Source organism: Rhinoderma darwinii, chromosome 7, assembly GCF_050947455.1.
Source record: "Rhinoderma darwinii isolate aRhiDar2 chromosome 7, aRhiDar2.hap1, whole genome shotgun sequence".
NCBI classification, from domain to species: domain Eukaryota; kingdom Metazoa; phylum Chordata; class Amphibia; order Anura; family Rhinodermatidae; genus Rhinoderma; species Rhinoderma darwinii.
The window spans coordinates 126,644,574-126,658,933 of record NC_134693.1 but is presented as its reverse complement, the minus strand read 5'-3'; the positions used below and the strand labels follow the sequence as shown (position 1 = coordinate 126,658,933).

Sequence of the window (14,360 nt, the reverse complement as noted above, 5' to 3'; positions counted from 1 at the left end):
AACTCGTCCGAACCCGCTGATTCTGGCTGGATCGGACAATGATATAATGTGTATGGGGTTAACTGACTCTTCCACTCCACAGGTATCTCAATATGCCCTATGCTTTGTTTCTGCAGGATATAAGCCACTAGCTTAAACTAACATGCACACTACCTTTTTTTTGGCCACTAGATGTCAACACATGTGAAAAACAACACAACATTTCATAAGTTATTTTTACATAGAAAGACATGACAAAAATAAAAAAAAGAAACAATGGAAAAAATTTAAACAATATATAGTTTTTTCCAAGACAATATTTAAAAGATATGTCCCTTTCTGACGATACTGTCCCTTTTAAAATGTTGGGTATAGATGTTTTATTTGTCAGGAATCATTAGCACTAAAGTAAAAATGGAAATGTCTAAAAGTAAAAACAAGACTCTAAAGGTCCAATTACTTGGCACGATATGGGCCGTGAAAACGAGCGACAATCAACGAGACGGCTCGTTAATCGGCGCTCGTTTGCTCCTTTCACAAGGAGCTTTGTATGGGGACGAGCGCTCGCTACTACAATCGCTCGTCCCCATACATTTCCATCATTTGGCAGCGCATTTCCCTGTTTACACAGAGAGATGTGCTGCCGACAACGATAATTTTTAATGCTGCGTAAACGATACAATCAGCCGATGAACTAAGTTTTGCTCGTTCATCGGCTGATCGTTGCCCTGTTTATATGATCACTGATTTGCCCATGCTCTTACAGTCTTTGTTCAATATGTATATTTTTTAACCCTAAAAACAATATTGGATCCTAGCGGATGAAAGACGGAACGCAGATGTGGATGTGTAAACACGCCCTGGACTGTAACAATCTATTTTTATGTCTTGTATATAATTGCCCTCCCTCTATATAAGGCTTTGAGTTACTCTTTATTTTTCATTGTATTACTAGGTAAACAATAATCTGGTGTATGACACAGATCCAGTCACCACCTATGAGATGATGATATCAGTATCTGACTCGCCAGACACATCACACACTGGTAAATATGATATAAATACATATATATATATATATATATATATATATATATATATATATACACCAGTAGAAAAAACGGCAGCACTCTAATTCAGTATATAGGTTCCAGTAATGCAGGGTGCCAGCTGATAGTCCCGATCCAAAGACCATACGTATATCCAAAAAGAAAGTTCAGCAGCACTCCAAAGATCAAGGTAAAAAAGTGAAATTTATTGAGCCAACATGGCAATGCAACGTTTCCGTCCCACCTTGGGACCTTTCTCAAGCATAGTGATACATACAGGTTCAGTGATTTATATAGTGTGTATACAATCAGTGTCATCAATCTCATTAGAATAATGAGGTTGATATATACATCTCAAAATAACGTGATACAACAAAGAAAGAGTATCGAAACAACATCAATCGATACAAATAGTGAAAACAATACGTTGATGTTAAAAACAACATAAAACATACATTTCTCATGCAAGAAAATATAACATTCTTTAAATCGCAATATTCACCAGCTGGGTGAGATTCAGAGACTGCACGACCACTTGACCAATCAGAACGCAGGTATTGTTGTAAGGCGTATAACACTTGTCATTCACAGCCAGTATCTGTCCAGCTCCACTACGCATGCGTCGGATCAGTCCGGACCGGATATGACGTCTCGCTATAGTAACTAGGATACCGATCGTTGGTAAACAAAAGTACTCATAATATTCAATAATATGTGGTCGATCCGTATAACCCAGAAATGACACATTGCTTCAAGAATTTAAACATATCGATCCTCCGAAAAGGCCATTACATACAGTACAGATAGAAAATATGAATTAACTAAAAAAATCCATTGCTCATCTTGTCTTTACACAGCACCAACAGGGTAAATATACCCAAATATTAAACCTGCATGGGAATAGGCTATTTACCGCACATCATGATTACGGTGACAGAAACTCATTCATAGTGATATATAAATCAACAGGTAGAATCCACACGAGGAAGACGGGATCCCGACCACATTCCGTGGGCGGCGGTCTCCGTCAATCAGGTTCGTGGAATTATTTTGACTAATAATTACTTCATGTTCAATGACAAATTTTACATCCAATTGAAGGGGACGGCGATGGGGTCCAATATGGCCCCTACCTACGCTAATATTTTCATGGACATGATGGAGGAGACATGCGTCTATGTGTCCCACCACTTCACTCATGTACTGGGGTGGTGGAGATACATAGACGATGTCTTCCTCATCTGGACGGATACTGTAGCAAACTTGGAGTCTTTTCACCAGTTTCTGAATCAGATTGATCAAAATATCCAATTCACTATGACCTATTCTAATGAAATGGTACAGTTTTTGGATGTCAATGTAATCCTGAGGGATAATGTCCTAACTACTAGGCTATATACGAAAAATACAGATCGTAATACCCTTTTACAGTTTGAGAGCTGTCACCCTAAGAACATGATACGGTCTCTGCCATTGAGTCAGATGATGAGAGCAAAACGGATTGTAGATGATCCGAATGATTTAGATACGTCCCTAGACCTCATGATCGCTAATTTTGTACAAAGGGGATACCCTAAACATTTATTACATACTCATAAAATGAAGATTAAGAGTATTCCGAGGGAAACATTGACTAAACCGTATAAACACATTAAAAGCAAAAGATTACCATTTATATCTACATATAATGTGTTGAGTGGCAGTATATCCAGCATTTTGAATAGACATTGGCCTATTATCAAAAATAGCTATAACCATATTTGTGAGCTAAACAATCCACCTTTAATGTCTTACCGTAGATCTAAGAATCTACGGGACAATCTTGTTAGAACCAGAGTTGGTGAACAACAGTTAAAAGGGACACAAGCGTTATTAAAGGCTTTAAGACCAGGTAATTTCCCATGCCATAGATGCATCAATTGCAATCTTATGCAGAGGGGTAATACTTTTGATCATCCTGTGACACATAAGTTATTTAAGATTAAACATCATGTAACTTGTGATACAGACTGGGTCATTTATGTACTTTGGTGCCCCTGCCATTTATTGTATGTAGGGGAAACTACATGTGATTTTAAAACAAGGTTGAATAACCATCGGTACTCAATAAGAAAAAAGAAATGTGACTTACCTGTTGCAAAACATTTTACTGATCATGGCCATACTGAAAAAGATCTTAAATTTATGATCCTTGACCATATCCCTGTATCCTATAAGGGTGGTGATCGACATAGGGCACTTCATAAATGTGAACTTCAATGGATTTTCCAATTGAATACCTTGCGACCTAATGGTCTTAACGTTGAATTTAATGTAGCCAGAGTTGCTTCCTGAGACCGTTACCTCCTGTTGTGTCTTGACTTCTGGTGATGTTCTCCTCCTTAAAAATGTGTGATACATAAAAAAAAATTTTTGACATATTTTTAATAATTATTTTTCTATTATAGATAAATATGGGACTGCAGGACCACTTCAGATCAACTTTATTGATATTACGATAACCAATATTAGCGATACCTGCGATGGAAAGGTGGTTGAAATGTTCTCTTGCTCAATGTGTCTGTTTCTCAGCATATTTGATTTTTCATTAGTTTCTTTCTTTCCCATGGCTGGGTGATATTTACGGCACATCTTTTCCCTCCTTTTTATATTTATGTTTATTATTTTAAATATAGTGAGTCCGTTACACGGGTTATAGGAGATATGGTTGGGACCGCGTACACGAAGTTGTGTGCGTTTCTTTCCACGAACCTGATTGACGGAGACCGCCGCCCACGGAATGTGGTCGGGATCCCGTCTTCCTCGTGTGGATTCTACCTGTTGATTTATATATCACTATGAATGAGTTTCTGTCACCGTAATCATGATGTGCGGTAAATAGCCTATTCCCATGCAGGTTTAATATTTGGGTATATTTACCCTGTTGGTGCTGTGTAAAGACAAGATGAGCAATGGATTTTTTTAGTTAATTCATATTTTCTATCTGTACTGTATGTAATGGCCTTTTCGGAGGATCGATATGTTTAAATTCTTGAAGCAATGTGTCATTTCTGGGTTATACGGATCGACCACATATTATTGAATATTATGAGTACTTTTGTTTACCAACGATCGGTATCCTAGTTACTATAGCGAGACGTCATATCCGGTCCGGACTGATCCGACGCATGCGTAGTGGAGCTGGACAGATACTGGCTGTGAATGACAAGTGTTATACGCCTTACAACAATACCTGCGTTCTGATTGGTCAAGTGGTCGTGCAGTCTCTGAATCTCACCCAGCTGGTGAATATTGCGATTTAAAGAATGTTATATTTTCTTGCATGAGAAATGTATGTTTTATGTTGTTTTTAACATCAACGTATTGTTTTCACTATTTGTATCGATTGATGTTGTTTCGATACTCTTTCTTTGTTGTATCACGTTATTTTGAGATGTATATATCAACCTCATTATTCTAATGAGATTGATGACACTGATTGTATACACACTATATAAATCACTGAACCTGTATGTATCACTATGCTTGAGAAAGGTCCCAAGGTGGGACGGAAACGTTGCATTGCCATGTTGGCTCAATAAATTTCACTTTTTTACCTTGATCTTTGGAGTGCTGCTGAACTTTCTTTTTGGATATATATATATATATATATATGAAATTCCTTTAACCTGGCATCCAATAGACCAGAAAGTCTGCTAATCTTTTTTTTAGGTCTAATTCATTTAAAATTCTATGTCCTTGTATCTTTTTTAAACTTTATTACTTCTGCCTTATTAATAGCTGCTGGCTGATTGACAGCGTCCATTACTAGGGGTGTCGGGAAGAGCCGGGTACGATCCAGTACCCGACCATCTGTAGTGATGGTCGGGCACTGGGACGGGCACAGGCTGGTATTATTAGGCTGGGAAAGGCCAAACACAGTGGCCTTCACATCCTGGTAATACCAGGCTGCTGCTGCGGTGCTGTTTCTGGTTGGTTATGAAAAATGGGGGGACCCCACGTCATTTAAAAAAATAATAATAATAATAATTGGAAAGAACGATGTGGGGTTCCCCCATTTTTATAACCAGACCAGCCAGATACAACATAGCAGCAGCAGCAGCCTAGCATTACCAGGATGGGAAGGGCCACTGTTTTTGGCCTTTCCCAACCTAGTTATACCAGCCTGCGGCCGCCCCAGTGCCCATCAATCACTACAGATGGTGGGGTACTGGATCGTACCCGGCTCTTTCCGGCACCCCAGGTGGTGGTGGGTAATAATGGGGGTTAGTGTTAGCCTCTTCGTGTCTAACATTAAGCCTCACCTTAGTAATGGACGTTGCCAATCAGCCAGCGGCCATTACTAAGGAGGTAGTAATAGAGTTTAGATAAATACAAAGACATAGGAAAAATATTTTATTGAAATAAAAATGCCACACACAACCGTCATCGAAGTAGTCCTCAAATCCAAAGTTGTCCAACAACCGAACCTGTAAAAAAACACAAACACACAAAAATAATTATTAACACATAAAAAAGCAAAACAATTATTATACTTACCTTTCTTGGGTCCAGCACTGGAGCTGCAATGTCAGCGAGCTGGGCCCTATATCTAATCCTATCATGTGTGATACTGTCTGCTAAGCCACTGTATCTAATCCTATCATGTGTGATACTGTCTGCTAAGCCACTGTATCTAATCCTATCATGTGTGATACTGTCTGCTGAGCCACTCCTATATATATATATATATATATATATACATATATATATATATATATACATATATATAATATATAAACACCCACATATACATACACGCACACACATTTTTTCGGCGGGGGGGGGGGGGGGGGACACGACATATATGTGTTGGGGGCTATTTACCCTGACGTTTGAAGACCTTAGCGACGCCCCTGTCTGCTAGTGCTGTATCTTTGGGTCACTTAGGAGACCCAGCGATGCAACTGAGAAGTTTGGGGAGGGGGTGGCCCAAGAAGAATCCTTGCGTCGGGGCCCATGAGCCTTTAGCTACGCCCTGTCTATCTATCTATCTATCTATCTATCCTATGCCATGACAAGCCGACTTCCCTCTGGATGCCTCTTGGTCACTTCCCCTGCCAACTCAGCAATCCGCACCAATCAACTGTGGCGCTGAGCCGCACTTCCTCCTCTCTACTTCTGGCCTGGCCACGGTCAGTTGAAGCTATACTTGATTGGGTGACCAGGTATAGGAGGATAATAAATGGGTGGCTCTCAGTACCTGGTGAGTTGACATGTTGTGTATCCTTCTCAATATATAAAATAATTCTTCTTTCTTTCAGTGACTGCAACTATAATCGTGTCTGTGACTCCAGTCAACAATTTCGATCCACAATTTGATTCTACGACTTACACCTTTACTGTGCGGGAAACATCTGAAGGTAAGTAGTAAATCTGCATTTAATTAAATTTTATACAGCGGGGCAGATTTAGTAATAGCGTTTAAGTTTTAGACAGCGTAAACTTAGACCAGGCAGTCAGAACATGCGTCAAATTTATTGAAGTGGTGCACGGTGTATGATAAATTTGCTAGACATGATACTTTTTTATTTTCCTTATACCACCTATTGGTTGACATAGATTGCGCCTTTTTTTTGCACCAAAATTTTGTCGCATTTTTGGCCCACAGAGCTGCATTTTAAGCCACGCCCTTTTGTGATAGATCTTGCCCCATTTTTGCTAAGCCATGTCCGCTTGTCCAGTGTTTGAAAAAAAGTGTTTAAAGCAGTTAATAAATGTGCGGCAGAATTCTGGCTCAACTTGAATAGTAAATCTGCCCCATTGACTGTGATTCCTATTGGGCCAATCAGAGCTCAGCTTTTATTCCTTAAACCTCTGTGGAAAAATGAAAGCTGCTCTGTGATTGGTTGCCATGGGCATTGCCAGTTTTTCTGTTAAATAAGGCTCCTGATGTATATATAATAAGTCATATGATGGTCCTGGTCATAGTAATACATTATTTGCGACTCAATATGTCATCGAAAAACAACTTTGTGCAGCAAAACAACAACACACAAATAGTCACATTTCAATAAAAATCTTAATCATACACAACTTCATTGCTCCTATAACATTTAGGCCCTGTTTCCATGGCATGTCGGAATCAGAGGCAAAAAACACCCCAAATCTCCCTACATTGATTTCAATGGGAGGTAGAGGCGTTTTTTTTCTAGATTGGATTTTGACCACTCGCGGAAAAAAAAGGATCATGCCCTATCTCGGAGTGGTTACCACCTCTGAACCTCCATTTAAATCAATTGGAGGCTTAAAGAAAAGGCGCTATCCATTTGGAGCGTTTTTTTTTTACATGGCTTTTGACCAAAACGCAATTTTTGCATTTGCTAAATAAAAAAAAAATTGCTTAAAAAAAGTGTAAAAAGAGAGTAAAGATACGCTTGCATTTCTAAATAAGTCTCAAGTATCTGGAAAGAATTTTGAGGCAGATTTTTTCTGCTTGGCAAAAAACGCTGTGTGCACATATCATTCCATTAACTTTTTTTAGTGTGACCCTCGTGGGTGGGCATTGCAAGTTTTAGTGTGGCCCCTGGCGCATCAGAATGTTGCATAAATTAGTAAACTGAAAATATATTGTCATAGTGTTGCTGTACATGATTGAGATATCTTATAAACTAAGTCAATGCTATTCTGCTTTTCACAGCCGGCACCATAGTGGGTCAGGTGACCGCTACAGACAAAGATCTCCCAAACTGCATAACTTATAATATACGAGAAGGCAACACTGACGTTATTAATAGATTTTGGATAAGCCCGACATCCGGAATCATACAACTTGTGACTCAGCTGGATTTTGAAGTTAAAGAGACATACACGCTGGTTATTGAGGCCACGGACTGTGACCCTGTCACTCCTCGAATTGCTCTTGTAACAGTAAGTAATGTGTTTGTGTGGTTGATATATGAACTTGTGAACCGATATCCGCATTCACAAGATGGCACTCACCTGGCTTTGTATTGAGTCAGATGGCAAACCTAACAAGATGAGCAATAGAGAGAAGACAGAAATAGTGGGAAAGAGCAGGGGCTGTTGTTTTCTGTGAGTCCTGGGTGACTATTTGACAGAATGTTAAGTGCATAGTTGCTACAATATGGCTGTTGTTACAATCTGTAACCAGTGATAAAGCCTTATTTAAACAGTGTCCATTGTGAGAAACTCACAAAACGCCCTATTTTGGTCCGTTTTTGCGGACCAGACTTGCCTATTGAAGGCTAGGGGTGCGTGAAAAAAACAGACAGCACACGGATGACATTTATGTGCAGTCCGTTTTTCAGTGATCGATCGCTAAAGAAATGCTAAAAAAAATAATCTCTTGGCTGTAAAATCAATAAAAAATGGCGTTTGAACGATCATGTAACCTTCCTGTGGGTGATTTAAGTTGGTTGGGACAAAATTGTGACAAAATTGCCAAAACTACACCTAACTACACACGAACGCAACACTGACAATCAAATGGTTGAAAAGCGTCTTATCCGGGAGTCTTCACAATAAGAAACAGAGCAGGGGATTACTAACCTCCTTAAGTGCACCCCCTTCTCCAGCGATGAAGTCCCGTTCTCCGACATTCCATTCCTGGAATCTTCATTGCGTACTGTTTATCGGTCATGTGCCACTGGTGCCATACGTGACAGCTGATTCCAGAGATTGGCTTCAGCGCCACGTGACCGATGAATGGCATGTGACCAGCAGAGAATTGGACCTCATCGCTGTAGCGGCGGTCACTTCAAGGGGTGAGTATTTGCTACTTTATTATGTTATGCCATCCCCTGCCCTGCTCCTGATTGTGAAAAGTTCCAGATAACCCCTTTGAAGTTTACTTGCTCTTTTCGTTAAAATCTAAAATGAAGCAACATTTACCCTGCTCAGTAATGCTGCATGTAAATTCAATAGGTAATGGTTAACCATTTATTTTATTGGTCGAGTCTGAGCTATAGTTTAATTCACAACATTTCTTATTCAGGTCAATAGGAACCATATAAGAACATAAAGGGGCTAGCGACTAGAGGGAAAAAGTGGCACACAAATTTTGAGAAATATACTGCAGTTATGATTAGTACTGGTGCTTTGTACAGAAGAAATGCTGCACTAATGCCTAATGACATATATTTCAGACATAGTTCTCCTAAAGGGGTTGTCTGGTTTAGAAAAAACATTTTCAAATACCTTAAAAGAGAATTTAGAGTTAATAGAGGGGAGGGTTCACTTTAAGGACCCTCATCTATTAGCCAAAGTAGAGAGAGGCTACAAAGAGGGTCTCTTGGTCTGGAGGACCCAATATGTTTGTGCACAGCCCATTGATTTCAATGGACACATTGTAATTCTTACTTTCCCCTGCGGTGGTGCTGCAGAGATATTGACCACTTGTTACCAGGGCCCCCTACAGATTACAGCTGATCGCTGGGGTTCCAGTATTGAGACATCATGTGATCACTTTATCTATGGAAGAGTCTTCTCACAAGAAGGGATTATCCCAGGTGGGCAGGCGCTTTAATTTTGAAAAGGAAATCAACATTACGGTTTGCTATTAATGCTTAAGTGTCAGTTTACTCTACATTTTAATTATACATTATTGCTATTTATGCAGTTCAATAATATAAATATAAAATTACATTTAAATCAGAGCACCATGTTCAGCATTTTCATAGCAGAGGGTCAATAGTTGGAGACCATAGTTATATGTCCTACACATTAGGCAAATCAGATACACGGCCAGAGACTTCATTATATAGAGGTTTAGAATTTCTCAGTAACCCCATGTTACATAATACATCGCTACTACCAGCATTTGTTATTATACGTTACTCTCACCACTAATGCGATATTTTCCTGCTGTTGCTATGACGATGGCTCCCGGGTAGTAATTGCAGTTTGAATTTCGATTTATAGATCTCCCGTCTTGGCAGTAAGTTATTTTTCATCTGTTAGTTCAGCACCGAGCGCTGCCTCATGAATCATTCTGTAGGCACGGAGGATGTTGCATGTGTAGGAGCCATATTTAATGGTGCAGAGCTGCAAATGTGATTACTTGTCACTCAGGATATCCACTGGACGAAAAGCCCAAACAGAGCAAACTGTGCACATAGTCTCCTTTTTTTCCATTTGGCTGAATAGTAAATAACATGTGTCCTTCGGTAGAAAAATTTTACAAAAAGTTTAATGTAAATGTCCACTTTTTAACACGTAATTATTAGGTCCAAAATATTGTGCTGATTAATTTCTTGATACATCTTAATAGCGATCAGATCTCTGTTTTTCGAATAAAGAACTCATAGTCTCCTGCATAGACTTAGATTTAAATGATAAAATTCTGTCGGCCTGCAGCCACCACTAGGGGGAGCTTAGGAGTTTACTGCATACTCCTTTATCATTGAGTTAAATGTATGAAATGTATGCATTAAAGAGGCTCTGTCACCAAATTATAAGTGCCCTATCTCGTACATAATCTGATCGGCGCTGTAATGTAGATAACAGTGATTTTTATTTTGAAAAATGATCATTTTTGACAAAGTTATGAACAATTTTAGCTTTATGCTAATTAGTTTCTTAATAGACAACTGGGCGTGTTTTTACTTTTTACCAACTGGGCGTTGTGAAGAGAAGTGTATGTCGCTGACCAAACAGTGACCAATCAGCGTCATACACTTCTCATTGTTTCAGCCCAGTGTGATTGTGCAGTGAAAGAAGCTGGGCTGGAACAATGAGAAGTATATGACGCTGATTAGTCACTGATTAGTCAGCGACATACACTTCTCTTCACAACGCCCAGTTGGCAAAAAGTGTCATGGAGACATATCAAAAGTTTTGATCTGTGGAGCTCCTGGTGCTGAGACCCCCACCATCATGCTCAGCCAGCTCTCTGCACCTTGGGCTGTGATCGGCTCTCCTTGTTGTTCACATTACATCTTATGCCTACATTTAGTGTATACATTGAGAAAAAGCTCCTGACGTATACATTAAACATAGGCTGTGACGGATGCTTAACAGTGACATCCCCAAAGACTATAATGGTGTTTGTTAAACGGATACGTTGTGAACTGGGGTCATAAGAGTTCATGTCGATTTCATCATAGTCTATGGGTATGGGTGACAGATACCACTATAAGGCATCCATTTAACGGATCTGTCACCCATAGACTATAACAGTATCCCTTTAACGGATACGCCAAAAAAGGCTATTAGAAAAGCCACAGGACGTATTTGTTAAACAGATTCTGTGAAGTATGCTATACAGTGGCATATGTCACCCATAGGACAACCGTGTTAAAAAAAAACCTATACAGTGCAAGATATGTATTTCTGCGGAGTCCGGCAGGATGGTATAGCATAGTCTACTATGCTATTCCACTCTTGAAAATAAAGTGGTGAACGAACGGAGGCCAAAAGGACACTCTTTGGACCTCCGTTGGACTAATGAAATATAATGTTTTGCATGTACGTCGGGAACTCTAGATGCTGAATAGGCATCACAAACGTGATGTGAACAGGGCCTTAGGCTGATGACGGGTTCACATAGAACATCTATGAGCCAGTTTTTAGCTAAGGAGGAGAGATCATCACACCCGAGAGAGCTCGGCTGAGCACTTCTGCCTTTTTGTTTCAGTAATTACGGTATCTCAACACCCGGACCCTGATTGATCAATACTTTTCATATTTAATAATAATCTTTATTTATATAGCGCCAACATATTTCTCTATGACGTATCAAAAGTTTGTGAAAGTGTAGTTACCCTTTAGGTTACTAATGGGCATCGGAATGAATGATGTTCGATGGTGGCAATTCAATTTAATACATTATTTAAATAGTAATATTAATTAGTAAATTTCAGTTCTTGGGTTACCACCTCCTGGGTGATCGGGTAATAACCAATATGGCTACCTTTACAGCTCCCAGCTGACACTAAGCTTTCCAGACTCCTGATTGGCCAATCCCCCTAATTATGCAGTGATTTGTAAGGTAAGGATGTGTTAATGAGTAGCTAGGCAATTTGTCATGCAGGAACGTGCGAAAACTTGGTAACAAGTCCTGCGGAAACAAAAATGGTAGCTATTTTGGTTGTCACCGAGCTTTCCCAGAAACAAAAATAAATAAGAAACAGCTGCAGTGATTTAAGGCAGAAACCCCGTGTGTAACTGATGTTCTTATGAATATTTTCATTGTTTTATCCATTTGCTGTTTCTGCAAGGTCACCATTAATATAATAGAAGAGAATGACGAGGCCCCTGTGTGTAGACCATCCCGGTACACCGCCATCATCTATGACAACATCACCGCAGGGATCAACATCAACAACTTCAGGCTCAACTGCAAAGACAGAGACTCCGAAAACACAGACATGCGATTTGAAATTGCTTCAGGTGAAAACAAAGTGCACAATTCCCTACATGTGATTGTAATTTCACTGTCATCCATGGCTGCCTCAAAAGTCAAGAAACGCCCACATATATGTAAAGCTGTTCGTACACAACCACAACACACTAAACATCATGGTCATCGCAATAATCTAGTCTAGTATAGTCTATGGTGCTAAAAGAAAACTGCTCTGATTTAATGCACAATAACATAGGGCCCCATAGCTAGACTTGGAATGGGCCCCTCGCTTTTTATAACCAACATCCGCAGCAAGTGAGGTCCAAGCTATGACTATTATGGCCACATAACAAGTCACCAGTATTATAAAGGGCGCTTAGAAGGTGGGGGGGGGGGGGGCCTGTTACAGATGCTGCATTTGTTCCCATTAGTTTTGTATTACTTCTTCCCATGCTATATTATCAAGATTCCTTCCCTTTTCCAGATTCTCAGTGATCACAGTCCTCACCTATAAAGTTCTTGAATAGTACAAAAAGGCCTCCGCTGTTTGGCCCCATAACAGCTATTATGCCTACTACCCTGGTACTTATACCGTCTTAAAATCTGCTAACTTAAATGGTTGTACAGAATTGAAAAAACATAGCTTCTCTTTTTAAAAAATAGCGCCACACTTGACCACAGGTTATATGTGGTATTGCAGTTCAGCCCTATTTACTTTAATAGAACGGAACTACAATACTAGATACTAATCATGGACAGGTGTGGTGCTGTTTTTTCAAAACAAAGCCATCATGTTTTTTCTAATCCCTTCAAAGAACACTTGATGGGGAAAACCTGATATGTCATAGATGTGAAGTATTTGATCACAAGACACTAATGATTTTCAGAACAAAATGGATCTTAAACCACTTTGGTATTGATAAGATATTTCTGTTACTAGAAATCTGACAAAACACTCTAAGCAAAGGAGCATTCATATCAATGATTTTTGCTTAGCAGGTTGTCGGAAAACCAGTAACAGAAATCTCTGAGAAGTACCAAAGGGGTTTCAGCTCTCTATAGAATCCTTCAATTCTGGAAATCAGCGGTGCCCCAAGATCTGCAAGTCCAGACTCCCTTTCAATTTAAAAAAAATAAAAATTAAAGGAGAAAAAACTTTTTTATGTGCATGTAAGAACATCGCAATATTGAAGGCTGGGGCAGTAAGCAGGAACTTTGCCCTGATGAAGGAAATCCGGGCTATGACAGATTTTTTCATGCTAATATTTAATTACAACCTTTCTGACCTCTGAAATCCACATCTTGTATAAATGCCTTTTGTAAAATTAATGACACTTTCTGTAAATACCTAATAACTGGGATTTATTTACCACTGAAAAGCCTGTATAGATCTGTTATTCTGGAAAATAAAACAAATTATTCAGCAAGAATGGGCAATATCTTAATATTACTTATTCCGTTTTTTTCCCCAGGAAACATTAATAATCACTTTTCTTTTGATCCCACCCACGGCTCTCACAATCCTAAACTTATTGTGAAAACGCCTTTTGATTTTGACAATGGCGCAGACAGGCAGCAGAGATACAACCTAGTGGTCCACATAATTGATGACAATGTAAAGACTGGTCGTGTTCAACAGCCAAGAACGGGGACTACAATGATAACGTTAAGTGTGGTCCGAACAAATACGCCAGCTCCACCCACCACTGACTTCTATGTAAGTGTCATAGGAGACCCCTAGTTACTTGTTTAATTTAACGCTGGCCATATACCTTGGATAAAAGACAATCTAATGTGTATGGGGGACCTCTACTGTCACGACTGTCATTGGGGAAAGAAGAATCCTTAAGTTGGATTTCCACATACCTGTCCTTTGTTCCCTCCGGAGATAAGCGCTGCCACAGATGTCTGGCAGTAGTTTATCCCCCTCTTCGCATTGGCTGACCCGAGCGTGCATGTCTATGGGGGAGTTGGAGTTGGCTAATGGA

General features: G+C 39.5%; 2 protein-coding genes across 3 annotated transcripts in view; one reads left to right on the top strand and one right to left on the bottom strand.

Moving 5' to 3' along the window:
- The window catches only part of C7H3orf49 (chromosome 7 C3orf49 homolog), a 50,098-nt gene extending 41,366 nt beyond the window's left edge, over positions 1 to 8,732 (bottom strand). For both annotated transcript variants that reach the window (XM_075832397.1, XM_075832398.1), the window contains exons 1-2: positions 8,580 to 8,732; positions 5,449 to 5,497 (exon numbers count right to left, since the gene is read on the bottom strand). The gene's annotated coding sequence lies outside the window, so the exon portion shown is untranslated. The remainder of the gene's footprint in view (positions 1 to 5,448; positions 5,498 to 8,579) is intronic.
- LOC142657373 (cadherin-related family member 3-like) overlaps positions 1 to 14,360 on the top strand; it is a 44,811-nt gene that overhangs the window by 26,785 nt on the left and 3,666 nt on the right. The window contains exons 10-14 of the mRNA XM_075832396.1: positions 935 to 1,025; positions 6,332 to 6,430; positions 7,708 to 7,937; positions 12,248 to 12,419; positions 13,845 to 14,089. Of these exons, the coding sequence (XP_075688511.1) occupies positions 935 to 1,025; positions 6,332 to 6,430; positions 7,708 to 7,937; positions 12,248 to 12,419; positions 13,845 to 14,089 (837 nt within the window). The remainder of the gene's footprint in view (positions 1 to 934; positions 1,026 to 6,331; positions 6,431 to 7,707; positions 7,938 to 12,247; positions 12,420 to 13,844; positions 14,090 to 14,360) is intronic.